Genomic DNA, 25,898 nt, shown 5'->3' with positions numbered 1-25,898 from the left:
TTGTTTGATGTTTCTCCCAGCCACTAGTGCTCGTGTCGCGTTGAGTTGAGTTTTTCTGAAATTTCTACGAAACAGCACGATGGCCGCCAGCGACAACCTCGAGGCCGATCTGGACACCAAGCGCCGGTCGGACCAGAATGCTGATGTTCAGGAACTGAGCATGGAGGATGCGGAAGCCGAGAAGAGGTATTCCAGGCCCTGTTCTGCTGTTGTTGTTGTGTAATCCCTGGCTGACGGTGCCCCTTATCCAGACTCGTCCGTCGCATCGACCGGCGCATGCTTCTGCCCACGGCCATCATCTATCTCCTCTGCTATCTGGATAGATCCAACGTTGGTAAGTGACGCCTCGTCAGCCTCGGTTACTCAATCACCGATTAACCCCTGCAGGAAATGCCAAAATCATGAACGAGGACACGGGCGACGCCCTCATGCAGACCAACAACATCACCGACCACGAATACACAATCGGCATGATGCTCTTCCTGGTCGCGTATTCCATCTTCGAGGCCCCCAGCAATATCGCTCTCAAACTGGTCCAGCCGCATCGCTGGCTCGGCTTCCTGGTCGTCGCGTTCGGCGCCTTCTGCACCGGCATTGGCTTTACCCATACATTCAGCGAGTTGGCAGTGCTGCGCTTCTTCCTGGGTGCTGCTGAGGCGGGCGTGTTTCCTGGTAGGCTCCTCTTATACCTTATTGAAATCAGTATGCTCACTGGCGAAGGAATGATCTTCTACTTTACTTTCTGGTATAAGCCCAGCGAGCGCGCGATTCGGATTGCCTTCTTTATGTGCAGCGCCACACTGTCCGGTGCATTCGGAGGGTAGGTTGCTATTCTCATAATTGGCGAGATATATATCTGATTTCCCAGTGCAATTTCATATGGTGTTGGGCATTTGAATGGCCGTCATGGCCTGGAGGGCTGGCGATGGCTGTTTATCATCGAGGGTGTACCAAGCAGTAAGTGCCTCTCTCAACCTCTATACAGTCCTGGCTGACCGTTTAGTTGCTGTCGGACTCCTCGTCTTCGTCTTCATGCCCAGCTATCCTGAGAAGGCTGGGTGGTTGTCGCCCGAAGAGAAAGAGCTGCAGGCGCGTCGTCTGGGCCCCTATCGTTCGTCAGGGTAAGATCCCATATCTCAATATTAATATTCGTGTAATGTTAACTTACACCAACCAGGGACGACAAGATCAACTGGCCTGACGCCAAAGACACGCTCACCTCGATCCGCCTCTACCTACACTACTTAACTTACTTGACCATCGGCACCGGGGTTGCCTCGATGGCCTACTTTGCCCCAACCATCGTCAGCGGACTGGGCTATGAGGACCTCGATGCACAACTGTTTACAGTGCCGCCGTATGCTGTCGCGTACCCCATTACTCTGCTGGCAGCCTGGCTCTCCGATCGCTATAAAGACCGGGGCATCATTGCAACCATCGCCTGTGGCTGCGCTTGTATCTCATTCATCATCCAGGGTAAGACACTACACAGTACCTTTATGAACCGCCTGCTAATGAATTCATATAGCTGCCCTCCCTGCAGATGCCTTCCACGCCCGGTACGCGTTCCTGATCATCGCCACAACCAGCGTCTTTGCAGGCCTGCCATCGCTCAACGCCTGGGTCGGCGACAACGTCCGCACCACAACAGCAAACTCCCTCACCATCGCCCTGAACATTGCATTCTCGGGGCCAGGTCAGATCATTGGTGTTTGGATTTACAGGACGCAGGATGCCCCGGCCTACCGTCTAGGACATGGGGTCAATGCCGGCATGAGTGCCGTTGCTACAGGGCTGGCGCTCTCGTTGGCGTTATACTACCGTCGACTGAACAAGAAGATCCAGGGGACTGGTGAGATACCGTGGGTTACTTAGTCTTGTATTGCTCTTTTATATTTCATATTTGCCGTTTGTCGTTTGTCTTTGCATCATTTAGCCAGCATCATCGATATCCTTAACACCAGTCATCAGGCATTCTTAGACTCTTAGCCATAATAATACGCATGTCTAAACATCATACTCAACCTCCTGGACAGTCGGCACTCTGTCCACCTTCATCTCAAAGAACTCCGCGACCAGCTTGACACACTCCCAGATGGCCTGCACCTTCTCAGTACTAACTCCCAACCTCCTCGTCCCGCGAATATGCCAGTGCGTCTCCAGCTTCAGATTCTGAATCATGATCCCAGGGAGGACAACCAACTGCGTGTCCAAATCATCCAGCACCTGCCGATCCGACAAATAAAACCCATACGTGATCTCCGTACTAATCCACGTAAAGTCCCGGTGCGCATCAAACAGGCCCAGCGTGTCACTGGCATTCCGCGCATAGATCTTATCATACCACCCCATTGCCCGCTCATGGTTTGCCCTATCGGCCTGCCAGTTCTCACGCGTGGTCGCGTAGTCCCTGTCCTCTGGTCTCTCGACCTTGGCGATGGCCAGGATGGACTCGATGGGCTTTGGCACGCCCACGATAGAGATGGACTTTACGAGAGCCTCGCGCAGCCGTCGGATAATGGCCTTGCGGGCGTCAGATGTGGCATTCTCGGGTTTGTTGATGAGATAGTTGTACAGGAGGTGGGCTTCGTACGGCTGCGTGCTGGCGGTTAGCGTTGTAATTGCAAGGATGTACCAGCGGCTGGAGTCGAAGCCGGCAGCCTCAAACTTCTGCTCGAGACTCTGGAAGAGGGCGTCCATGGTCGTGGTTGTCTGTCTGGGCTGAGGGTCCTAGCGCTAAGTATGGGTTGGAGCTGGAGGGTGGTTGGGTCCGAGCACTCGGCATTTTCTGCGAGGTCTTTATAGAGCGATACCGGGTCAGTTGGAGAATAGCGGAAGCTGTGCATATTTTCTCCAGTACTTGCTCTGCATAGTGGGGAATCTACAGATGCTGGCGGAGCAGTTGATGTTGTCCGGGATGATATCGAGTCAGGCAGTAACAATCAGCCAGTGCGGACAACTTCCGCTGACCAAGATGTCAAAGCAGCAATAAGACGCGCCATGTGGCATTGCACCCAATCCAGAGCCTGTTTGACGTGCAGTAGTGGTGCAAGAGGGCCAATGCACCATAACTGTTGGACAGGGCGGGGCTTCGGAGCCCGGACTCTCCTCCGGGTCCAGAGTATACCCAGAGTCCACCGAGACGAGGTATATCCCCACCACGGCGACCTGGGTTCACAACGTCGCGGAGGCTCTCCGAGTTGTGCATCTGACTTTGAACGCTGAGGACAATCTCATTCAAGCCTCATCGCGTATATCCCCGTTGCAGACAGGCATCGTGACCACCTCACCGACCGCCGACTCAACCCTCACCAAGACAGGTCTCAAACACCATGGGCTCCTCAGAGTCTCAACAGTCTAATGCCCTGGCCCAGCTGGCATCGAAGACCGTTATCGTCACCGGAGGCGCTGGCGGCATCGGCGCAGCCACAGCCAAAGTCTTCAACACCAACGGCGCCAATGTAGTCATCGCCGACATTCCCAGCTCGCAGGAGGCTGCCCAGAAGCTCATCGCGAGTTTCCCGTATCCCGAGAAAGCCATCTTCACGCCTGTTGACATTCTCAACTGGGGCCAGATGCTGGATCTGTTCCGTGGGACGATAGACCGGTTCGGGTCCATCGACACCGTCGTCGCAAACGCAGGCATCATGGAGAAGACAGAGACTCTGGATATCGACAGCACAGACGACCAGGGGAATCTGCTCGAGTCCACTGGCGCATTCAACGTTATCGATGTTAATGTGAAGGGCACATTAAACAGTACGTCGACATCCTGTTTCTGCAACAAGCAGCCACTAACAGCGTGACCCAGCACTACGACTTGCTATGCACTACATGAAAAAATCATCTACCAACAACACCGCTGCTGGGCGCAAATCAATCGTCCTCGTCGCTTCGACGTCCGGCTACTTTGGCGGCACTGGGGTTTCCGCATACGTATCTTCAAAGCACGCCATCATCGGCCTGCTGCGAAGCTCGCAAGTCACAGCAAAACACCATGGTATCACAGTCACGGGCATCGCACCCTTCTTCACATACACAAATATCACAGCCAAGGCGGGAACGCGATGGCAGGCTGATGGTCTGAAGCCAAATACAACGGACGATGTCGGGCTAGCCATTGCGCAGAGCTCGGTCGAGGGCGCGAGCGGTAGCTGTACTCTGGTATGCTGTCTTTCTCATCCTCTAAATTTATCGAATCTGACGGTCTAAAGGTCGCTGGTCCGCACCGCAAGGAAATGGAGGGCAGTCGAGGCGAGATCATGCCGCAGTGGCTGGGCCAGGGTATCTTTGATTTCTTCCAGAATGCGTTCAAGATAATTTCCAGTAGCGGAGGGTATAATCTTCCTAGTAATAACTCAAGGATGTAAGGAATAGTCCAGTCGTTAGAATCAAATACCCCAGTCTAGCTGCGCTCAATAACAGCTGAATCCTACGTTTTCTGTCTCCTGGTATAAGAAGCGCGCTTCAGGCAGTCTCGCTCACCAGGCAGAGTCGACGCAATGGACCAGGACTGCAGACGACGGGGATTCAGGTCCAAGGAGTTTGCCAGCCTGAGCCAGCACAATTCAGCCAACCGAGTACAAGTCGCAAAGGTACATAGACCGTTCCGACGTGCACGCCTTATCCATTCCAACTTCTCTTGAACGCGTATCCATGCCTCAAGATGGGGTGCATTACTTGGAGGGAACGGTAGCTTCGACGAGGACTGCGGTATTGAGGCTATCGATTGCTTCAGTGTCGCTCGAGGTCAGTAGTACGAGGGTCCCAATGCTGCGACGGGCTTTTGCAAGGGAAACAGCCGGCAGAGGTAGTCGTCACTCGAGGTGAAACAAGCCTAGCAAGCATCAGTTAGTGATGACAGTGGACATGCCAATAATTTCGACACAGTATTGATATTCATATGTAGGATCAGTAGCTGGCAGCGCAAAATTAAGCAGTTTCGCGACTTTATCGTGCTTCAAGCTGGAGAAATTCCTCGAATCCATCGCAACAAGGCGAATGCACGTGATTGATCGGCACGGTACATACTTTTTCCGCGTTATGTCCTGAAATTTGCGCCTCAGGCATCATTTAGTGTATCCTATATGAACTGCTGCTCCATTACAGGGACTAATGGATTAATGGAGGGGTAAACTAGACTATATGGAACTCATAATTTGATTCCTTGCTAATACAGCACGAAATAAACATTTTATTTGGAAAACGTGGAACTTGCCATTTTACCGAAATATATATATTGTGGTCTAGGACTACTGCCCTGTTGATAAAAAGTTTAAGCAGACTTGAACTTGGAGACAACACTCTGGATGGTTTCTCCGACGCCCTCCTCCTTTAATCCTAGTAGCGAGTTTGCGAGGACCCTATCAGTTGCATAGTTAGAGCCCAAGCCAGCGATCTCGCCGTAAGTGGTGGCGCGGACTAGGGCGAAAGCACCGCTGAAATCACCCGCCTGGAGCTTTTTGTTGGCTTCGCTGACTTCGGACGCAGTGGTGGTTTTCTGGACACTCCACGAAGCTCCTGTAGCCGTCTTTAAAGCAGCCAGGATCTCCTTCTGAGTCGTCTCGACCGAGGAGATATACAGATACTGGTTGGCGGTAGCCTGAGGACGCTTCAAGACCGCAACAACAGCATCGCCCAACTGCTTCTCGTTGGTGGCAGTGAACCGCTTGTCACCAGTATCCCATATTGTGGCCGTGCGAGAGGCAATGTCATAGCCAAGGAAGCCATTGTTAATGCCCTACCAATATCAGTATATAGCGGTTGCGAGCTACTAGGAAGCTTACCCAGTCAAACAGGGGAGCAGTGGCCACCCCGGTCCAAGTAAAGGAGTCGGATTGCTGGGACTTCAGGTACTCGATGACCTCCTTCTTCTGACCGAAGAGAGGAAGCAGGCCAAGGACAGCGTCGTTCAGGCTGTCTGCCGAGAACTCGGAGGGCAGGAACCTGCGAACGCCAGCAAGAATGGCGGCGTCGATGAGTTTCCTCTGGTCTGCAAATCCGGTCGCGCCCACTGCGGAGATTACAGCGTCCTGTCCCTTGAGGGCTTTCTGCAGGTCGCTGCTGGAAAAGTCGGACTTGCGGACGGTGACGCCGGCGGGGAAGGTTGCTTCGCTGGAGGAGCGAGTCAAGACGGTGACATCGAAGTCCTTGGATTCCAGGAGACCTGAAAGAATAACCTTGCCAATGCTGCCGCTGGCCTGTCTGCAGTTAGTATGGGTGTATACCGTTTAGACTGCCAGGTAGGGCTACTTACTCCGACGATGGCGATGTTCTTCAATGGAGAAGTCATTGTTGTGATGATGAGGAAGAGACTTAGTACTTAAAGAAGAGCTGTAGAAAGTAATGCTGTTGAATTGTCTGAATTCCATGCTGAAGAAGCCCTTATATACAGTCCAACTACACTATAACGTGGTGATTAATTGTGCTTGGAAATGCTCAGTTCCATCTCCGCTCCAGCCAATCAAAGACACTCGTGCCCTGGCAATTTCTCATCCTCTTTCTCCGCCCTCCGCTCTCCGTCCTCCGCCATCAGTCACCGTAGACAATCAAACCCTGCCTTGATTGCGAATGTCCTCTTTGAGAAATGCCTCGTCGAGAGATCGGCCCTGGGCGGTCGTGCCTTGAATGCCGTCGCCGCAAGATCAAATGCGACCGGTCGCATCCATGTTCGTACTGCGTCAAGGTCCGCATCCACTGTCAATACCCTCCGCCACGGCCCTCTCACAGACATGACGTCGATAGACGCGGTGCATCTCCGGGCTTAAATTCCCCGGCTGCTGAGAAATGTCCCTCCGCAGTTGGATCGACCTCGTCGCGAGCAGAAAATGGAGGCTACCCTGCTGGAGACGTTGATAGTGTCCAAATACTACCTCCATTACAGGACTCATTCAAGAGCCTAATGGCGGGCTCTTTGCACTCTCCTGCTGGAAACCGCTCGTCAAGTCTCCTCAGACCTCAAGCGGCTATTGATCTCAAGGCTGTCCGTCCGCCGCTGGCATTGGCCATGCTGCTCTGGCAACAATACCTAGACCTTGTGGATCCCTTGCTTAAGATATTGCATACCCCGTCCGTACAGCAGCTGGTAATCAGGGCAAATTGCAGCCAAGAGAAGCTGGATGCCACCGCAGAATGCCTGCTGTTCGCGATATACTATGCAGCCGTGGCGGCGATGTCTCCGCTAGCCTGTAAAACCCAGCTGGAGGGCGAAAGAGGGATCCTGCTGAAGAGGTAAAGCCCCATATCAGACACGGAATGCTTTGCTGTTGCTAATGTACATAGGTATCGAATTGGAGTCGAGTATCGGCTTTCTCATTTGGACCTCTTGAACTCGACCGACATGACTGTGCTGCAAGCATTCACCCTATACCTTGTAAGTTTCACGACTCGCGATTGTTGACTTTCGCTAAACATCCAGATAACTGGGAGATGCGACCAAGATGGCCCCGACGTCTACGCGCTGGTTGGACTCGCTACTGGAATGGCCCTCAAGATGGGGCTCAACCAAGACGGAGAAGCCCTCGGGCAGCCGCCATTCGAGGTTGAAATGCGTCGGCGACTCTGGTGGCAGCTCTTCATTCTGGATATCCGGGCTGCCGAAGACCGTCAGTCGGAGCCTTGTATCCTGGAGTCTTCGTTCGATACGCGGTTGCCATCAAATATAGGAGACGCCGATCTTCATCCCCAGATGAGCAGACAGCCTGTTTGCGGGCAGAACCGGACAGAGATGCTATATAGTCTTGTGCGCTTTGAGGGCAGTTATTTTGCCCGACAGATGGTCTTTTCTGATGGGTTTGGCCAGGTCAACGCCTATATATCGTTAACGACGAAGCAAAAGTGCCACGCGATTGATCTTTTCCAGGAGCGCATTGAGACACAGTATCTTTCACATTGCGATGATGGTATCCCCTTGGACAAGATCACCAAATGGTCCATACGACTCATCCTCGACAAGCTTAGATTAGCGGCCATTGATGAGACAGCACCAGAAGATGCCCGACAAAGGTACATAAAGCTATTGCAGGATGCCAGTGAGTTCCGAAAATACGAAGGGGGACAGCAGTGGCTTTGGCTTTTCCAGACATACATCGAGTGGGACGCATTGGCGTGTCTACTACAGGGCCTACAGGCCGATACAGTCGAAGGAGAGCACAGTGAAGGCTGGCACATAGCCCGTGATGTGTATTCTTACTGGAAGAACCATGAGTCCGTTCGACGGGACCGACGTTGGGATCCGATAGAAAGATTGTCGCAGGAAGTGTTTGTCACAAGAGCGAGACGCCCGTAGGCGTCGGCTATAGCTTAAGCACATGTAGTCACGCACGGTGGTAAATGTTGGCACCTTTCTGAGGTACCTCGACAGCCCCTTAAGTATTCGTCGTTCCTTCCATATCAGGACAGGACCAGGTCCAGGATGCGGCTTCCTACTTTGTGCAGACGTCCGTGACAGATGTTGGCTCTGCAGGAAGGAGCAACTAGCAACCAGGATACATAACAGGAAAGTGCGACGATAGTCCCGTCCATAGCCCGCAGTGACTGTAGATCCGGTGAGAGGCTGAATTGAACGAGCATGTAAATGTTGGCTGNTCAGCATCACCGACGGGATCGGCTGTGTGGGATACAGAGGAACTAGTTGCACTAGATGCATGTCTTGATTATTAAGAGAACGATGGGACGCTTCATATAAGAGTGCTGCAGTGCTGCAGTGCTGCAGTGCTGCCAGTACACTTGCCAGTCCTTGATCTCCGTCCAATCGCGCAATCAAGCAGCCACCATGACAGATATCAAACTCCTTTTCTCGCCCGGCTCATGCTCCTTAGCACCACACATCCTCCTGCATGAAGCTGGCCTCGATTTCACACCCTTGAAGGTCGAGACTAGGGGAACTGAAGTGGTATTCCCGCAAGAATACCGCGATGTAAACCCCAAGATGCGCGTGCCAGTTATACTTGTTGGAGATGAAGTCATCACCGAGCTTCCTGCCATCTGCACCATCATATCCCAGCTCTCCAAAGAGAAGAAATTCATGGGACAGACACCACTTGACACCGTCCGCGTATTCGAGTGGCTGAATTACCTCTCCGGTACCGTCCACGCAAGTGCATTCGGGCACCTGTTTCGCCCTTGGCGATGGACAACGTCGGACGATCCAGAAACTCACAACGGGATTAAGGAGAAGGCCAAGGAGAACGTCATCGGGTGTTTTGAATACATAGAGAGCCGGCTGAGAGATGAAGTGGTGTTTGCAGTAGGCCATGACCTTACTGCAGTTGATGCGCTTTTGTATGCCATCTATCGGTGGGCCAAGTTGAGTGGCCTTATCTTGACATCGTATTCAAAGTATGCAAGGCTGGTGGAGAGTATCGAGAAGAGAGAGACGGTGAAAGTTACGCTGGAGAAAGAGGGATTAGAAAGAATTTCGCTGTAGGGTCCTAAGTATCGCAACTAGGCCTTTGATATGAATATATAGAAGTGTCCTGAAGGCGAGGAGCGATTGATGCATGGTCAATGTATTAAATAAATGCGCAAGACATCACCACAGAATGACAGGCTTCACTGTCTGCCCTGACTGCATATCACGGATTGCTGCCTCAAATTCCTCGGCCTTATAGTACTTTACAATCCTCTCCAAGGGCAGTCTGCCTTCCTTCACCCAGGAAATCAACTTGGGTAGATACTCCTGGGGCACAACATCGCCTTCCACGACGCCCATGAATTGTCTGCCCGAGACCATGAACTCATGGATAGGTATAGTCAGAGCAGCGGTCTCAGGCGCCGTACCAACCTGTAGAATCTTCCCTTTGAATCCTGTCATCTTGACACCTTCCGCGATCAAAGGTGGCACGCCCGTCGTATCGAGCGTGATGTTCGTTCCCAAGCCACCGGTGATAGCTACAACAGCAGCAGTAACATCCTGCAAGGCCATCGATGGATCAACTCTGACCACATGCGTGGCACCCAGTTCCTTTGCGAGCTGCAGCCTCGACTCGTGTCGGTCAATCCCGATAATCTGTTTACATCCAGCAATCTTCGCACCCATAACTGCACTCAAACCCACGCCCCCAAGACCAATGACTGCTACTCGATCACCAGGGCCTGCAGCAGCTGCATTTATAATTGCACCGCTGCCTGTTTGAATACCGCACCCCAGCGGCGACATCAACGCCAGATCTTCTCGCTTATCCAACAGCCCTGATACATTAACGATCGAGTCCTCCTGAACAATCGACAGGCTCGCAAAGCTCGACTGCCCGAAGAATCTCCCATAGATGTCTGGCTTAGCAGTAGGTTCCGACGAAGCCTCCTTGAAGACATAGTCCTCCGGTCGGGCCACAAAATTAATCGCATTAAACTCGGCACAATGCGCAGGATGACTCCTTTGGCATGGCTCACAGGCCTTACACGAGGAGAACGACATAATGACCGAGTCTCCGACACTGGCCACATCGGTGTCAGGGCCAACAGCTCGGACATACCCAGCGCCTGCGTTTTCTTTCAGCAACATCCACAAACGCAAAGGGAGAATAATACAGACCTTCGTGACCCATTACCCGAGGATAGTGCATGCCAAAGCCCGTTTCCGCGCCTGCGAAATGGAGATCCGTCTGACAGATCCCCGACGCGACCATTTCCACGAGCAGCTCCTTCTCTCGCAGTGGGCGCAAAGAGACATTGTCCAGCTTCCATCCTCCGGCCTTGAGAGGGCCGTATGAGACGAGGGCGCGGGGAGACTTTTCAGCTGCCATAGTGTAAACTTGTCTTGACAAAGATATCTAGGCAGTGGGCTTGATATTAAATTTGGGCCACCGGCAGTGCAGTGGGTCTGATCTGCCGAGAAGCTTTGGCGGAGGTCGGCGGGGGTGGGATGAGCGTGTGGGATAGCTTCATAATCACAGAGAACTGCATTCTAAGTGGCTTAGCGAGTGGGCGACCATGGTCAAGAAAATTAAATGGCCTGCAGACTATTCGTGTGTGGGGAACCGGGCTGGATATCTAGGATCTCGTGCCCAACAATACATGGCAAGATAGAGGCACCTTTGCTACTGTTGACATACTCACATACACTTGAATCGGCCGGCTGAAGAGGTATGAATACTACTACTACTACAACACTGTAAAGGAGGTATACAACTGCAATCTGCTTGACAACTACTCGCATCGTGGACATAACTTTCGGGACCATAAGAATATTTTAATATTGTTGGAAGATAGAGTAAATTGGTTTGGTTAATTCATCCCTCGTAAAGCCTTCTTCGAATCCACAGGCGACTGCAACCACTGCAGTGTCTTTGGATCCAGACACTCCTTCTGAGCTTCTTCCCACTCATTTCGAATCCTATCAGCCCTCTCCTTCGACCGCGGTGTAATACTGGCCGGAAACTCCTCAGGCATACAAACAAATCCCTGCGTCAAGCGCTCCTGATCAGGAATAATATCCTTCCCAGCCGCATCCTTGGCCGGCCTGATATCGAACGACCACAGAATCCTCGAAATACCCAAGAACAAACTACGTTCGGCAACGTGAATCCCAGGACAGATGCGGCGACCAGCACCAAAGGTAAACGCGTCTCTCTTAGTGCCATCAGGGTTCGCAGCAGCGTCCCCGAGACTCTGACGATCATCCTTGAACCGGTCAGGGTTGTACTGTCTCGGGTTAGCATGACGCTTGGGGTCCATCCCAATGGCCCAGACGTTGTGCAGCACTCCAGCACCCTTGGGGATAAAGTACCCCATGTACTCGTCGTCCTGGGTAACGGCGTGCGGGACAGCGCCCATGATAGTCGTTGGCATCCAGCGCAGCGTTTCCTTCATACAGCTGCGAATGTACTGCAGATCATCCAGGTCCTCCATCACAGGAAGTCTATCCGGCCCGACAACGCGGTCAATCTCCTCCTGTGCCTTGCGCTGGACATCTGGGTAGAGAAGCATCGCCTGGACAAATGCATACAGGGTACTCGACGTCGTATCGGAGCCAGCCTCCAGCAGAGTCCCCGAGATATAAGAAGCCTGGTCATCACTGAACCCATCTTTCTTCTGCGCCTCGTTCATCCCAATACAGAAGCACGGCTTGATGTTATCGTTGCGGATGTCCTCTTTCGCTTTTAGCCAGTGGCCCTTGTACAGCGCCTTCTCGTGCTTGTGGAGCTCCATGGCCTTCTTCTTCGCGGGGAGCAGGAAAGATGGGAGTTTCTGGAAGAAAGGGAAGAAGTCGACGAATGCAGCCGGGCCGGTCTGGTTGAGGGCTGCGAATTCGTTGAAGCCGTCGAAGAGCTGCATCATCTTCGGGTCGTCGTAGGTAGGCGTACGCCAGCCGAAGACCATGGTCGTTGTGAGAGCGTTGGAGTAGCGGCGGATATGCTTGAGGAAGTCGTCGGGCTCGGTGAGGAATTGGTAGAGCATTTGCTTGTTCTCAAGCATCTGGTAGGGGATGTAGCTCTTTGATGTGACGACGTTGAGGAGGCCGTGGACCATTTTGCGGAACTAAGAAAATGTTAGCTGGCTTCTACTTCATATTTACGGTAGATTATTTCTGGCTCACCATTCGCCATGTTGGTCCGTATTCCTATTTACATGGTCAGTATAGGGTCGTCGTTGTGATCGCGACAGACTTACCATCATCAACATCCGAAGGTTGCCACTGCACAGCTTCTGACCAATGTACATTTCCTGTCTGGAGGAGTAGATCCCACTGCGACGATCAAGAAGCTCCTTGACAGCCATATCACTTGATAGAACAATCATGCACTGAGTGCCCAGCATGAGACTGTAGATGGGGCCGTACTCGCGCGCCCATTTCTCGAACTGGAGGTGAGCATCCTGAGTGGGCATCTGCAGACGTTAGATACAATAGAATATACTAGAGACAGCTAACGAACCTGGTGAATATTGCCGAGTATAGGTAGGGTTGGGGGTCCTGGAGGGTAGTTCTTAGGACGACGACCGATTTGAAGAAGACGATAAATGAGGACTGTCGTGGCAACCGCCACAAGGGCGGGGGTGATTGGAAGCATCTCAGAATATTATAGAGAATGTCCAGTAGGATTTGTTTTGGGTATCGTAGTGAGTGATATGAAGGGGCCAGGGAATCCAACTGGCGGGCAGCGACTGGGGTCTTTGCTCATATTTATGTCTTCACCGCGAGACCTACAGTTAAGCTTCATTCACAAAAATTTGCCTACTGAATTACTCGATTTTCGCAGTGTACCCCAGATGTGGAAGGCGAGTCGGAGACGGAGGTGGGAGACTGTGGGAGAAGCAGGCGGAGCGGAGGTGGGAGGGGTCGGGGTGGGAGGGAACCAAAGGTTGATGAACATGATTTTCATCGTGAAAAGAGATAGTACGCATTAGATATGTAATTATGAGTGCTAATTGGTTAAAACACATCGGAAGACCGAAAACATGCATGGTGCCCAGATGATCATCCCGCTATCCGGAAATCAGACAAGCTCAGAATCAAATCATTCACCTGGCGCATGCTCGTCTGGTCATATTTATTCAGAATCGAATCCAGCGGCCCATCATCCACCCGTTCCAGCTCATTCATCTCACAAGAACCTGTCGAACTCCGTGCCGTGAGCTTGTCCGTCATGAGGTTGGCCAGCAGCCAGTATTCTGGACAGTAACTGCAGAAGCCAACGCGCTTCCACATGTTTTCAGGCTGCAGGTCGTTGTGATTGACAGTTACATGGGGCGACATTCCCGGGACCAGGGACGAAGCAAACTGTTGCCAGACAGCCTTCCAGTTGTTCAGGGCGTGGTGAACGGGGGAGAGGAGCTGGAGACTGCCCCAGGAATTCCGGTACTGGAATATAAGCGAGTGAATCGCTGGTCTTGATTAGCATCGCCGACCAAAGAAGATAGTAGAAACTGACCTGAGGTCAAGATGAACAGGTTCAACGGTCCCAAGGCCGCCAGGCCATCACGCACTCCGACTTCCAGTGTGTCTTTGCAGAGAGTCTGGAAGGCACTACAGAGGGAGATCTTCCAATAGAGACTTTCAGAAGGCAACCAAATCTGGATTTGCTCGTAGCACTGGTCAGCAGTCATGGCTTGGAAGCACGCCTCTGGGACAGCCGTATGGATCTTCATTTCTTTGATCACCATCCGGGGTGGGAGGTTGTTGAATATCGTGAACGCGGTATCGAGCAGGAATATCCACGTAAGTAGTCTGGTTTATTACATCAGTCAAGCGAAAGAAAAGGCTATTGAAATGATTCGCACCTGACGAATTCCTCTCGGACAGCAAACTGCATCCAGTCGAATTCGGACCTCGCCTGCTGGCTATAGTTGATATGTCTAGCCATGGGGATCCCAATGTCTCGTGCTGTCTTTAAGAATGTTAATATGAAAAATGCAGATCTGGGCAGTAATGGCTTACAGAGACAAGAGTTGCGAACCGGTTGCGGCGAACTCTACGCTTACTGGCATCATTGCCTTCCCATGTCTGATATAAACACACCATGTAGGCTGCCTGAAGGGCCTGGATTTTGTTTCGATGGGCACCTAGGCTACCTGACGAGAAGGAGACGTCACTGTTAAAGTCCTCATCAATAAAGACCAACTCTTCAACACAGTTGAACCACATCTGGGCGTTTTCATTATCCATCGGATCGGGGGAAACACAGGCTCCTGTTTAATGTCAGCGACGATGCAGGAATGGCGTGCGAAAAGATCCTACCGATCAGAGCCATTGTGGCTAGGACAGCTGGCTTGGCCTGGACTGGGTCAAAGCTAGGCCGGTGGACAATATTGACGTTTGGATGCCATATAGACCAGTAAACCTCAAGGTACTTGCGAAGATTCGGAGGCGAAAAGAATTCAAGACATATCTGTTCCAAAACAGGGGACCAGTCAAGCGAGACGGCACTGTTGCGAGGCTTGATAGTGACCACCTCCTTCACCAGTAAGAGTATTTGATGCGTCTTGAGAGACAGCGAGTTATCCAGCCAGTTTGCTGAGCCTAGAAGCGCCGGCGACAGAATACTTGCTCGCTGCGATTCAGTTCCGCAGTCGAAACTGGCGACGAAGCCCGTATTGCTGGTAAACTTGTCCAAGAAACGCAGCGATCGGACACAGTCAGTGTCCATCATTGGCGGAGTCCGCAGTGTTTCGCTTTCACTCGTCATCGTCAAAAAGTCCTGCCAGCTGAGACTTGAATAGTCAAGGCCCGCAGGGAAGAACGGCGTGTCCGAAGGGCTGGGCATCAGGTTTCCCAACGGCGGGTCCGACAGATCCAGTGGGAAGGCTGGAGCTGGCATGAGACTTCGTTCGAAGCTGGCAAAGTCCGAATCCAAGTCAACAGGATTGGGGAGCTCAATCGTCGAGGCGTCCGACTGTTTCCTGCCAGGCGTGGTGGTGGGGGCGGCGTACTGGCATTGCACGCCTTGCGACAGGCAGCGCTGGCATGGCTGGGCTGAATTGCAGGCTTTCTTGAGCCGGATGCAGCGATTACAGGATCGTCTCCGTCCTGAAGCTTGGAAACCGTCTGGTTCCTTTCCAGAGCACGTTCGTATATGGCGCCTGAGGACGTCCGTTCGCTGAAAAGTCCTGTCGCATGCGGCGCAGCGATGGGGCCGATCAGATGTATGGGAACTGCTGTGGCGCTGAAGATGTTCTCTGCGTTTGTATCGTCTAAAGCAGACGCGACATTGAAACTGTCCCGCGTCCATGGTGAATGCTGGGGTATATGTGGGCGGACGATGGCATTAGCACTGGGGTTGCCGCCACGATCGCGGATTGAAAAGCGCAGAGCTGGAGTGGTGGAATGCGGGGGGGCCAGATCCAGAATTCCCAGAATTGGCGATAACTGGGGCCTGATTCTGGCGAATTAAAGGAGAGAAATGTCAATCTGCATTCCACGGTTCGTGTCGCCACAGTCCGACTCCCACTGCCGGGCTGAACTGCCGAGCCAACTCTTATGCAGTGAATGTGCATACAACAGCAAGTATTTGAAAAAGAGCTGTAGAGGCGACCATAATGTTAATCTGGGAAAATCTGCATTGGTGAACTTAATATATGCGCGAGGGAGGAGGTCATATAGAGATTAATACATATTTTGCCACAGTGGGGTCGTTCTTGGGGGAGGCAGGAATATAAGGCATCAAATTCCCTGATTTTATGAATGAGTGTCTACATATAGGGTTATAATCTGAGAAGTCTCATCGCACATCGGCCAGGGTGAGAGGCTGTGGCTTGCATATTCACTTATTGGTTACCAACCCATTATATACATACGGGATCATAGCTTTGGCCTCGCTTGTTCCTTCACCAACTTCAAAGTCTCTCGCACAGCTGTTTGACCCTGTTCAATCGCCCCATCGACAAAACCTCTCCATCCATCTGCCCAGTCTGCACTTGCAAAGACAATCCGTCCATGATGCTGCTGTACTTCCTGCAGATATTTCGACGCACTATTCGGGCCCCAGCAGGCCCAGACCCCTTTGGCGTAGGGGTCGTTCATCCAGTCGTGTGTTGCATATCCCTCGATATCAGCACCAGGATTGATATTCTTCTTGAACTGCTCCAGAATATGCCTTGAGTCCTTTTTATCGGTGAGCTTCCCGTTGTATCCGAACCCAATGCACCAAGTCCCTGATGGCCCCGATGGCTTCGTTCCATTGTGATCGGAGAATGCAAAGAGGAAACTAGAGTCGCCGTAGCCATCACCGGTCCAGAACCAGCCTGGAAGTGTCTGGCCCAGCTTGAAGTGAATCTTTGCGCCCTTGTTGATGTGTCCGTTTGCGACAGCTTCCTGGCGTAGGGGTGACAAGGGGGGGTCGAACTTGATATCACCGAGACAGTTCCTAGAGAGGCGCGTTAGGGCTGAAACGATTAATAGTATAATAGGAACCCACAGTGGAATAGTCGAGATAAGTGCCTTTGCCCTAAATGTCTGTCCATGCACACTGGTGATGTCGACTCCTCTTGAAATATTGCGGATTGCCGAGACCGCTGTGTTGAAGAGCCTATCGCCGGTATATTCCTCGAGTATCGCACGCGCAAAGGTAGTCATGCCTCCATTACCTATCTTATAGATGCCAGCCATCTCCATCACTCCGGCGAACGTATGCCCGCCGAGTGCATACCACCGTAACCCCTCCACGAAACCAATATCCTTGCCCGGTGCACTTCCAAACGTATTGGTGTTGGACTCGAACAGCTCCTTGTCTCGCTGGGAAATATCGTGTAACGCATTCAACCGGTCCTTCATAGTAAGATGATCGTACTTCTTCCAGAGGGCCGGTTCGCGTAACGGATCATGCGGGTATGGCATCAGAGCTCTACTATCTAGGCCATCGATAGAGAACACCCTGGCGGCAACTCGCTCAATGGCCGAACCGCAGTCAGGAATCGAAATTTCCTCTACTATCCCTGACGCCGGAGTAAATGACTGGCTCGTAGGAGCAGAAGTCCCAGCCGATGTCTTTAGATTCCGATGTAGCCCATACCGATGCAGCTCAGCATACAGATGCGGCTGTGCCCAATGCACCCATGTTCCTCCCATCTCGAGATCTTCGCCCAAAACCTTTGCCGTCCAAGTGCGACCACCGATTCGATCGCGCGCTTCAATGAGCAGGACATTGAGGTTGTATTTTCGAGATAAGTCGCGGGCGGCTATGAGACCGGCGAATCCAGCGCCGATGACTATGACATCGTAGTGGTCCTTGGTGTTAGGAGAACTGGATTGGACAGAGGCAGTTTCAAGGCCCTCGGTTGCCTCAGATGGTGTCCATAGATATCCTTCTCTGGAGCGAGACATGGCTGTTTCTGCCGTGCTACAGCAAGAGGACTATTGTGGGTGGCCATGGCCATCAAATATGACTGCATCACTGTAGAATAACGCGGAACCAAAGTGGAATTTCCGAATCAACAGACCATGGGCCCATCTATACCATATTAATGCAGACTCGCGATTGGCACAGGTGGCCAAGAACTGGGGAATTGGGGGCGTTGGCCACCGCACTTTTTTGCCTATTTGGGATAGCTATGCTTACCCCAGCTCAGCCATCGACTCAGCCACCGACCCACACTGGAGATGGGGAGAATAAAATAAGTAATAATGCTCTAAAGTGTTGGTTACGGCGCTGCTTGTAGCTACTCGGGGAGCACCGCGGATGTCCGATTGGAAAGAGCCACCGAGTGTGACGTCGGTTGCTCTTTCCTTATACTCCGAACTTATGATAATATTGAGGAAAGTGCGATAGACCCAATAGGAAGTTACGGCATTTAGCCTCATACAGGAAGGAGCGATGGATATTGTGATATTGCGCATATTGTATATACTACCCATGTTTAATACCACGACCGAACTACACCAATCGACTTGACAGATATTACAGCTTCGCAAACCGCTCAGTCCGACACTTTACTGCGAGTCCATAACTGTCCGACGAAAAGGTAATCGTGCTCCCCCTGGTGAAGAAAAACACGTCGCCTGCCTTTACCGTGGTGGATTTACCTGTCTCGTCGCGGAAGTTGAATTCCCCTATAGCTCTTAATTAGCCATGGCCAGTGTAGACTCCAAAACAGATCTGGATACCTTCAATCACGACCCCAAACTCATCATACTCGTATGTTGGCGGCGTCGACTCTGGTCCCTTCTCCATGCGGAACCAGGCACCAACAATAGGGTCAACAACATCTTTCCTTTCAGTTCCGAGCAAGTCATCTGTCCAGGTTAGCAAAGACTATATGAATATGTTCGAGATTCAGACCCACTGAAGAACACATTCGGGACTCCTGGAAATGCGGGGAGCTTGAAGCGCTCGGTCTTGTCCTTGACTTTGAACGGCATATTGCAACAAAGAGCTGTTTAGAGTTGATTTGAGTATTATCTTCGAGTGGTGGATGTGCTTTAATTAGCCTCAGAGATCGGAATTAACAGCCAGAGAGCGGAATTCCGGTTGTCTTGAAGCCCAATCGCACACTGGCGATAGATGCACTTTTTTGCCGAATTGGGAAGTATCCAAGAACCGGCGGACTCCATCTCGAAATCATGCCTGAGCAGCGCCATGGCATGAAAACCATGATTTAGGATGTGATGATTATTAAATACAGAGATATAAATAGTCGAATGGAGGGTGCATGGCGTGGGCCTGTTGATACACACCTAGCCAAGGATAGTCTCCAACTTCTCCTCGACCATAACCTCAATCCACTGGACAAACTGCTGAGGGGCTCCAGGACTAGGCAATCCCACTGCAGACTGAATATCGCTTCTAGCCCATACCCTGTCCAAGATCTCCCTTGCGCGGGAAACTGATGCAAGTCCAACGTATCCACGTACGGCGTCCAAACGTGTCCGGACAAAGTCTCGCCAGTGTAGCTGAACGTTATCATGACTAGAAATAGATATGATCTCGGCAGATAGTGCATCCCAAGATGAGTTACTTGGAATATGCCGATGAGGAGTATTGTGGGTCGACTGCAGCGTGCTGCCCGCCACGATAAGTGGGAGAGAAAGCAGACAGTTTACCCCGGAGGTCTGTGATATTCCCGAGATGAAAGTTAAGGTCGAGACGGCCAGCGCGATTATCTTTTCCGAGGATGACAGCCGATGTATCTCTGTTGTAGTTTCAGTGTCACTGGTCAACAGCTCTGGAAAGTTCCTATACAGCTCCAACAACCCTGTAAGCCTGTAGATCCTAGCTACCGTCTGCAAATCAGCCATGGTCGTCAAAGGGTCGGCTGCGTCCTCGACCGTATCCTGGCTAGGAACCTGATAAGAAATCAGACCCTTTTCCGTATCCCTGGCCGACTGGAGCATATCAGCCATGAGCTGATTTCCAGCTTCCCCGCGAGAGGTCATGATAGAGAGCTGTTTAAACAGTAATCGCTGGCGTGCCAGAGTCCCCGCCCGGGCAAGATGAACAAACAGTGGAGTACAGATTCCAGTCCACGGGTTGGGATGGACTTTCATGGATGCAGGCTGGTCACAAAAGTCGTCAAGGTAGGCTGTGGTATCAAGTGGTTGGTTGATGAGGAAGGACGCCATGGCTTCCCAGTAGACTACGATACCGGTCATGAAGCTTCGTAGGCGCGATGATGATGGGGAGAGTGAAGGTATGTTTAGATGAGACTGGGTTTGAGTGTTGGACAGCCACCGTTTGAAGAGGGCCCGTGCTCCGTGAAGATGAGTTGTCCCGAGGAGAGATGGATTGTGCCAGGCCTGTCCATGTCAGAAATATCCTTCTAATGATTCCCGGGTTGTACGCACGTCGGTCATGCCTATTAGAACACTGCCTAGTAGAGCCTCCGCTGCCAGATCCACCACGGGACCGTGTCCCTTGCTTGCGTCCTTGAGTGAAGCGATATTTGACTGTAAATATGAAAGTGCCTTCGTTCTATAATCCCGAGCAGCAGGTGTAATACTACTCTTCAGCACGGCAAGATGGGCAGCGGACATGGAGAGAACACAGTGGTAGATAAGAGGGGAAGACGCCATGAGGTTTCCCAGTTCCAGTCGCCAAAAATTCGCATCAGAGTCGAAGCATGAGTTTATCCGACAAACCTGCACGAAGTAATGCCTTGAAATGCCCGTTCCCTGGTCTTCGAGAGGTTGAGGTATAGAGAGTGGAAGAGAGAAGTCTGCCCATTCGAGCCACCCGGTCTCGCTATCAGGCTCGTTGTTGAATTGGCCTGGAATTTGCATATCGATAAGACTGCTGATGGAGTCAATATTATCCTGGTTGCTTGTGGTGGACTCGTCCTGTCTCTCCATGGCTGTCAGAGTCTCGACGGGGAGGCTGCCATCTGGGCTTGTAGGTTGGAGGTTCCCTGAGTCCCGACAGCCCTGAATCGTCATTGCATAATCGCGAGGAAGAGACGACGGCGATGGCATTTGAAAAGCACCGGTCGCGTTTTCCAGTGCCAACCTGTTTGTATTGGGCGAGATGCACCCCCTTCCAGAGTTGCTGTCGGACGCGACTTCATACTTGGAGGACCATTTCAACGGGCGCTTATATCCAGGACAGTCGAAGCCCCTCCGGGTGCATTGGCTGCAGTGCGGATATGTCTCGTCGCATTTAATTCTCTACTTTATCAGTTAGCAGAGCTGATATCAGGTCAGATTCCGTGCTCGACCGACCCTCTGTTTGCAACGCTGGCAGCCGGCTACTGCCGTCAGCGAAAGTTCATACAGTTTATACATGTTCATGCGAATTAGGATACATACTGCGAGTCTTGAGACGGTTGCGTGGCACTGGACGCTGGTCTGGCATCTTGCAGCTGGTGTGTGACTGTATGATCTTCCCCGGACTGTTCCCCAGAATAACGAGACAAAATAAGACTTGTCGCCTTCTCCGCACGGGGCGAACTGTTGAAGTCGGTTTAATTCCGCGTCTGGGCGAACGCCTCAACTTAAACGATTTCTGGTCTGGCCCACCCAGACGGCAGTGCTTATCTAGTTATCTGCGTTCATCTGTTATCGCAGTCAAGGTGCGATCGGGAGATCCGAATCTTGTGTACCGCTGATAAACTACTATGGATCACAACATAGATTAACTAGATAAAATCGTTACTGCTACTTCCTAGCTGTGTCGCATCTCAATGTTGGGCCCCGTATACTCCCTCCTCCCCTTCCACGCCCAGTACACCGCACTGGAAATCAACACTGCCCCGAGAATGAGAGACGAGTAATTCATATTTTCCGCAGTCACCGGCTGGTACGGTGGGAACACCATGAAGATAGTCGTATAACTAAGATACACCACCGAGACAATGTTGATTGGGACTCCTAGACGGCCAAGCTGCCAGGGACCGTAGCTGAGAGCCGTTCTTCGACTTGAGAATCGATGCCAGAGCATCAGGACTACTGGTACCAAATAAGATACATGTAGCCCTAGGACGGCAAGCGAAATAATGGCGTTGAACGCGGTGGTGGATCCGATATTAACAAAGCCCAGTATAACAAGGAGAGTGCTCGTCGCTAGGATCGATCTGGTCGGTAGATGAGTCTTTCCGTCCAGTTTCGCAAGGTATCTATAGCCAGGAATTGCTATACCTATTAGCTGGAACCATTTTATCCAAACAAATCGAGACATACCCTTGTCCCTCGCCAACGACCATACCATCCGAGCCGCCGATGCCAGCAGCGCAATGGTAGCCAGCCACGCAGTAAGAATCAGAAACGAAGTCATGGCAGCACTCGCGGCTCGAGAGTTGGTTGTCCTGCGAAAGATCTCAATGACCGGAAATCCTGTAGGGCTGTTGAGCGTTGTCTCAAGGTCGCCCATACAGAAGAGCAGTGCGAGGAGGAAGGCAAAGCCCATGGTGCCATTGATGGCGAGCGATCCCAGCATGCAGTACGGCACGGCAATTGCCGGGTTATTCATTTCCTCTCCAAGATGAATTGCTCCGTCGTATCCTGTTCGTGTTAATAGCGGGGTCAAATGGCGCAGAGATCCACCACGTACCAGCCAGAACATAACAGCTCGACAGCATCCCGATAGACCACGCCACCCCACTGCTCGACCAGCCAGAACTGTTGAGAAAAGTCGCAAAGACAAAGTCGGCCGAGTGCTTAGCAGGCGTGCAAGCCCACATGACAGCAAAGATGGCGATAAAGGCACAGATGTGAACGACGAGGGAAATGGTCTCGACAATCGACAGGAGACGGCTCCCCCAGATATTGATTGCGGTCCCCATGGCAATAAGAGCCCAGTAGATGAGCGTTCCTTGCCATCTTTCCATCCCGTATGATTCATGGTGCAGAGCAACGACGCCCTGGATCATCGTCGCCGATAGGAAGGGCGCGCTGGCTGCGAACGCAATCCATCCGAATGTACCTGAAACCAAGGTCATGTTAGTCATTATTCTATTACCTGTGGCAGAGTCTGCTACCTATCCATCCGATGGCCCAACTAAGGACGTTTCTAAAGTGATCTGGGGCAAGTTTCGCTGTGAAGTGATATTGGCCACCAGCGCTTGGGTACCTGTCTTGTTAGCAACTATGACTACGGGGATAGCTGAGTCGCGTACATGGAGGCAAGCTCGCCCAAAGATGCTGCAGTTGTCAAAGCTCCAGTTATCGCCACTATCATTCAGTCAGAGGATCACCCTGGAGCCAACGGGGTAGACTCAACTAACATAGAAAGCCGTAAACCAGCGAGACCGGGCCTCCACTAACAAGGCCTGATACCATGGTACTTTCAAGCAGTCAATGGGTGCCGTTACATCGAAGAAGGAGATGCACCAACCTCGAGAGCGCCTCCCATGTTGCCATCAGGATGACGGTCATGGAGAGGATGGTGAGGCGCGAGAAGCCTTTCTAGTAGGAGTTAGTTCTATGACTGTTTTTGCATATATCCATCCGCCAGCTCGATACCTTGAGTCCAAATGATTCCCCTTCACAGTGGCTTTTACTGGCCTCAATCTCGACTGAAGGGTCACCCGCCCTTGCAGCAGCCTTTTTCTCCTCCGGCTCCATGGTATACTAGTTCAAGGATAATTCAAGTGTGTTTAGGTATATGGTGGAAGATGTGACTGGGAGACAGTGCTCTCGAGGGATGGGAAGGGCGCATGGGTGGTTTAATGTATAGTAGTAAGGCGGGGACTTCCGAGTGCAAATATGGCATACAGACCCAACTATTACAACCTCAGTGGCGACATATATACACCGTACACTTAGAGTTCGTGGCGTTCCTTATCAAAGACGCGGTCTCTTTGCCCGGAACGATGTACGTAGTGCGGGCGAATCAGGAACCCACAGCTCACTACAGTATACACATCCTACAGCACCATCTTACAAAAAGGGTAGAGCTGATAATAGGCCGCTATCAACTCCCAAGCTCGTTTCCCCACATCTCAGGGATGTCTTATCTTCACACCCAAGACTGCGGGGATGGAGGATGGTCGAGGCCGGTCCGCCAATCGCATCCGGATGCGACGAGGTGGGCCATATCAGACTGCAGTCTGGGGTAGAACTAAGAAGCTGCCAGCCAGTAACAGCTGGTGCAAAGGGCACTCTTATCGGCCATAGAACGCTTACCTTCCGCTATCCAAGAATTATCGAATTTAACAGTCCAAATTGCGCTATAATTCCGCCCCCAGTCGGTTAGTGGCGTCAACCATATGAACCAACTTTGTTAGGATAACATAGAATGACAAATAATTACAACCGATTTGTACAGTAAAGTCTGTCTGCTCAAGGACCAAGCTTAAATCCACCCCAGTTCAAGCTGCTAAAGACGCCCTTCGGATCAACTGCGTTCCTAATCTCCTTCATCCGCGCGATATTCTCCGGCGGGAAAGTAGCAAACGCATCCTGGAATTCCCCAGCGTCGCCCATATAAATATGCTCTCTCGATAACGAGAGCCGGCGGTTCTCCTCGTGCAGACTTTCACCCAGATTCCGTGACCAAGTCGTCACCCGGAGGTCGTCCTGGGCATGGTCCCAGCCAGTGCTGAATTGCCACCCTGCGGATGAGTATCTGGTCAGCGCCGTTTATTGGGATAGATCGCGGAGTGACCTTACATATTGTCGGCTCAGTCGGTAGGTCCCACGTATTTCCCACGGCGGTGGCTTTGCCTGCGCGCACAGCACCAGCAGGACATAGATTGATTACGAACGTTGGGTATAGCCCTTGGACATCGGCGAGGGTATCAACGCCGTCTTTCCATGCTTGGTACATCTCATAGACCCGGTCTGCATCAGGTACTATGGAGTGGGTTGTAAAGGCAACTCTGTTGGCACGACATTAGCGAGACTCTGCAATGGCCACAGCTACATACCGGAACATCTGGTTGGGAGTAATCTTGTCCTCGGTCCACCAGCGCAACGTGGTGACATTATGTATTTTCGTAGGCCCATCAATTGCAGTAAAGTTCGCAAACTGCGAGGGAGGGTTACTGGCCCCTTCCTGTACTCCCAACAGCGAGGCTGAAACGACCTTCGTTGTAGCGTTATACTGGACTGTTAGCACGCTTCCAGCCGCAATGGGCTCGGTACTGTCGAGACGATCCATATCCATTGCTGCCTTGATAAAGTCGTATATCTTATCCTCCTGAAAGGTTTGAATAGTCGTACTGATCTTGGGAATGGGGTGCGTTCTCAGGGTAAACTTGGTCACCAAGCCGAAGTTATTCGCGCCTCCTTTCAAGGCCCAGAACAGGTCGCGGTTGGTATTCGCATCAGCAATAACCTGAGTGCCATTTCCAAGTACAACATCGTAGCGCTCCACGTTGTCCATGGCAAATCCGTACTTGTTGATAAAATAATGGACGCCGCCGATTAAAGTCAGGCCGGGCACCCCGATGTTCTTCAGTCGGCCGCCAATGGCAACACGGCCATACGGATCCAGAGCCCTAATTACATCAATCCACTTCATTCCTGGACCGACTTCGATGGTGTTATTGTGGACTTTGTATTCCCGCAGTTTGTTTAGCGTGATCAAAACGCCACCGTCGATATTGTTGGATCCAGGAAACTAGGACGTGGCCAGTCAGCTCAACGACGAACTCGCAGCACAGTTACGAAAGCCAACCTACATTCATATGTCCCCCTCCCCAAATGGCAAACGGTGCCTCATTGTCAGAAATCATTTTGACTCCATGGGCCACCTCGTCGGCGTTCCGCGGTTGGAAGATACAGGCAGGAGACAAATCAGAGCGGACATCCCAGAACAGCTTTGTTTCCGCTGTATAATTAGGGGAGAAAGGCGAAAGAACCTCCGTATGGTATGACTGGTAGAGCTGCTCACAGGCGGACGATACGCCGGGGCCCACGTAGATATCTCCTGGCTGGAAGGCCGCTGATGCGTTGAGCGCGTCGCAGGCACCCAGACTCAGGGCAGCCAGCGCCACGGAAAACATTCGTCCTGCCATGTTGAAGTTTGTCTTTAGGGGATGCACACTGTTCTCATGTGAAGGGATGCTCGAAGTCTGGGGAGACGTCAAATTTA

At 51.8% G+C, this 25,898-nt stretch overlaps 14 protein-coding genes across 14 annotated transcripts; 4 read left to right on the top strand and 10 right to left on the bottom strand.

The window, feature by feature from the left end:
• Positions 1–79: 79 nt before the first annotated feature.
• Positions 80–1,875, top strand: ASPSYDRAFT_61322 (uncharacterized protein; the record flags this gene model as incomplete). Its single annotated transcript, XM_040849970.1, has 8 exons — positions 80–186; positions 252–334; positions 388–672; positions 721–820; positions 869–957; positions 1,004–1,121; positions 1,178–1,476; positions 1,529–1,875. The coding sequence occupies 8 exons, from the start codon at positions 80–82 to the stop codon at positions 1,873–1,875; spliced, it is 1,428 nt and encodes a 475-aa protein (XP_040698624.1).
• A 132-nt stretch (positions 1,876–2,007) lies between these two features.
• On the bottom strand, positions 2,008–2,700 carry ASPSYDRAFT_160139 (uncharacterized protein; the record flags this gene model as incomplete). Its single annotated transcript, XM_040842885.1, has 1 exon — positions 2,008–2,700. One exon carries the CDS (start codon positions 2,698–2,700, stop codon positions 2,008–2,010), a length of 693 nt encoding a protein of 230 aa, XP_040698623.1.
• A 316-nt stretch (positions 2,701–3,016) lies between these two features.
• ASPSYDRAFT_476706 (uncharacterized protein) lies at positions 3,017–4,513 on the top strand. Its single transcript, XM_040847482.1, has 3 exons — positions 3,017–3,759; positions 3,812–4,164; positions 4,215–4,513. Exons 1-3 carry the CDS (start codon positions 3,333–3,335, stop codon positions 4,368–4,370), a joined length of 936 nt encoding a protein of 311 aa, XP_040698622.1. The 5' UTR covers positions 3,017–3,332; the 3' UTR covers positions 4,371–4,513.
• Positions 4,514–5,275: 762 nt separating this feature from the next.
• ASPSYDRAFT_61319 (aromatic alcohol reductase) lies at positions 5,276–6,292 on the bottom strand (the record flags this gene model as incomplete). The annotated part of the gene is made up of 3 exons (XM_040849969.1): positions 5,276–5,740; positions 5,787–6,200; positions 6,257–6,292. The coding sequence occupies 3 exons, from the start codon at positions 6,290–6,292 to the stop codon at positions 5,276–5,278; spliced, it is 915 nt and encodes a 304-aa protein (XP_040698621.1).
• A 294-nt stretch (positions 6,293–6,586) lies between these two features.
• On the top strand, positions 6,587–8,287 carry ASPSYDRAFT_35487 (transcription factor domain-containing protein; the record flags this gene model as incomplete). The annotated part of the gene is made up of 3 exons (XM_040845342.1): positions 6,587–7,230; positions 7,282–7,372; positions 7,418–8,287. The coding sequence occupies 3 exons, from the start codon at positions 6,587–6,589 to the stop codon at positions 8,285–8,287; spliced, it is 1,605 nt and encodes a 534-aa protein (XP_040698620.1).
• Positions 8,288–8,672: 385 nt separating this feature from the next.
• Positions 8,673–9,480, top strand: ASPSYDRAFT_476670 (uncharacterized protein). Its single transcript, XM_040847481.1, has one exon. It carries the CDS (start codon positions 8,774–8,776, stop codon positions 9,425–9,427), a length of 654 nt encoding a protein of 217 aa, XP_040698619.1. The 5' UTR covers positions 8,673–8,773; the 3' UTR covers positions 9,428–9,480.
• A 52-nt stretch (positions 9,481–9,532) lies between these two features.
• On the bottom strand, positions 9,533–10,745 carry ASPSYDRAFT_160314 (NAD(P)-dependent alcohol dehydrogenase; the record flags this gene model as incomplete). Its single annotated transcript, XM_040842897.1, has 2 exons — positions 9,533–10,482; positions 10,535–10,745. 2 exons carry the CDS (start codon positions 10,743–10,745, stop codon positions 9,533–9,535), a joined length of 1,161 nt encoding a protein of 386 aa, XP_040698618.1.
• A 431-nt stretch (positions 10,746–11,176) lies between these two features.
• ASPSYDRAFT_210517 (cytochrome P450) lies at positions 11,177–13,010 on the bottom strand (the record flags this gene model as incomplete). The annotated part of the gene is made up of 4 exons (XM_040843995.1): positions 11,177–12,480; positions 12,539–12,562; positions 12,613–12,828; positions 12,876–13,010. The coding sequence occupies 4 exons, from the start codon at positions 13,008–13,010 to the stop codon at positions 11,227–11,229; spliced, it is 1,629 nt and encodes a 542-aa protein (XP_040698617.1). The 3' UTR covers positions 11,177–11,226.
• Positions 13,011–13,328: 318 nt separating this feature from the next.
• On the bottom strand, positions 13,329–15,983 carry ASPSYDRAFT_185767 (putative C2H2 transcription factor). The gene is made up of 5 exons (XM_040843568.1): positions 14,678–15,983; positions 14,378–14,628; positions 14,221–14,327; positions 13,872–14,167; positions 13,329–13,824 (listed from the first exon to the last, which is right to left on the bottom strand). Exons 1-5 carry the CDS (start codon positions 15,666–15,668, stop codon positions 13,418–13,420), a joined length of 2,052 nt encoding a protein of 683 aa, XP_040698616.1. The 5' UTR covers positions 15,669–15,983; the 3' UTR covers positions 13,329–13,417.
• Positions 15,984–16,151: 168 nt separating this feature from the next.
• ASPSYDRAFT_72121 (flavin monoamine oxidase family protein) lies at positions 16,152–17,758 on the bottom strand (the record flags this gene model as incomplete). The annotated part of the gene is made up of 1 exon (XM_040850630.1): positions 16,152–17,758. The coding sequence occupies one exon, from the start codon at positions 17,756–17,758 to the stop codon at positions 16,238–16,240; it is 1,521 nt and encodes a 506-aa protein (XP_040698615.1). The 3' UTR covers positions 16,152–16,237.
• Positions 17,759–18,332: 574 nt separating this feature from the next.
• ASPSYDRAFT_160265 (uncharacterized protein) lies at positions 18,333–18,793 on the bottom strand (the record flags this gene model as incomplete). The annotated part of the gene is made up of 3 exons (XM_040842893.1): positions 18,333–18,484; positions 18,539–18,667; positions 18,718–18,793. 3 exons carry the CDS (start codon positions 18,791–18,793, stop codon positions 18,333–18,335), a joined length of 357 nt encoding a protein of 118 aa, XP_040698614.1.
• Positions 18,794–19,108: 315 nt separating this feature from the next.
• Positions 19,109–21,218, bottom strand: ASPSYDRAFT_93706 (Zn(II)2Cys6 transcription factor; the record flags this gene model as incomplete). Its single annotated transcript, XM_040852874.1, has 4 exons — positions 19,109–20,167; positions 20,216–21,031; positions 21,086–21,111; positions 21,173–21,218. The coding sequence occupies 4 exons, from the start codon at positions 21,216–21,218 to the stop codon at positions 19,109–19,111; spliced, it is 1,947 nt and encodes a 648-aa protein (XP_040698613.1).
• A 309-nt stretch (positions 21,219–21,527) lies between these two features.
• ASPSYDRAFT_93705 (putative GABA permease) lies at positions 21,528–23,425 on the bottom strand (the record flags this gene model as incomplete). Its single annotated transcript, XM_040852873.1, has 8 exons — positions 21,528–21,994; positions 22,043–22,363; positions 22,413–22,784; positions 22,840–22,931; positions 22,978–23,032; positions 23,086–23,144; positions 23,196–23,266; positions 23,324–23,425. The coding sequence occupies 8 exons, from the start codon at positions 23,423–23,425 to the stop codon at positions 21,528–21,530; spliced, it is 1,539 nt and encodes a 512-aa protein (XP_040698612.1).
• Positions 23,426–24,142: 717 nt separating this feature from the next.
• On the bottom strand, positions 24,143–25,821 carry ASPSYDRAFT_72118 (FAD-binding oxidoreductase; the record flags this gene model as incomplete). Its single annotated transcript, XM_040850629.1, has 4 exons — positions 24,143–24,414; positions 24,473–24,681; positions 24,730–25,424; positions 25,486–25,821. 4 exons carry the CDS (start codon positions 25,819–25,821, stop codon positions 24,143–24,145), a joined length of 1,512 nt encoding a protein of 503 aa, XP_040698611.1.
• Between the last annotated feature and the right edge of the window lie 77 nt (positions 25,822–25,898).

This window comes from Aspergillus sydowii (assembly GCF_001890705.1).
Source record: "Aspergillus sydowii CBS 593.65 unplaced genomic scaffold ASPSYscaffold_13, whole genome shotgun sequence".
Taxonomy (NCBI): Eukaryota; Fungi; Ascomycota; class Eurotiomycetes; order Eurotiales; family Aspergillaceae; genus Aspergillus; species Aspergillus sydowii.
This window is presented reverse-complemented; position numbering and strand designations above follow the sequence as displayed.

Excerpts from the sequence above, each read along its gene's own strand:
- ASPSYDRAFT_185767 (XM_040843568.1), bottom strand. The coding sequence starts at position 15,668 with ATGGACGCGGGACAGTTTCAATGTCGCGTCTGCTTTAGACGATACAAA. Across the intron at positions 14,629-14,677 it reads AGCCACAATGGCTCTGATCG|GAGCCTGTGTTTCCCCCGAT; the intron begins GTAGGATCTTTT and ends GACATTAAACAG. Across the intron at positions 13,825-13,871 it reads CCTGTTCATCTTGACCTCAG|CGATTCACTCGCTTATATTC; the intron begins GTCAGTTTCTAC and ends AATCAAGACCAG.
- ASPSYDRAFT_476670 (XM_040847481.1), top strand. The coding sequence starts at position 8,774 with ATGACAGATATCAAACTCCTTTTCTCGCCCGGCTCATGCTCCTTAGCA.
- ASPSYDRAFT_476706 (XM_040847482.1), top strand. The coding sequence starts at position 3,333 with ATGGGCTCCTCAGAGTCTCAACAGTCTAATGCCCTGGCCCAGCTGGCA. Across the intron at positions 3,760-3,811 it reads TGTGAAGGGCACATTAAACA|CACTACGACTTGCTATGCAC; the intron begins GTACGTCGACAT and ends AGCGTGACCCAG. Across the intron at positions 4,165-4,214 it reads CGAGCGGTAGCTGTACTCTG|GTCGCTGGTCCGCACCGCAA; the intron begins GTATGCTGTCTT and ends GACGGTCTAAAG.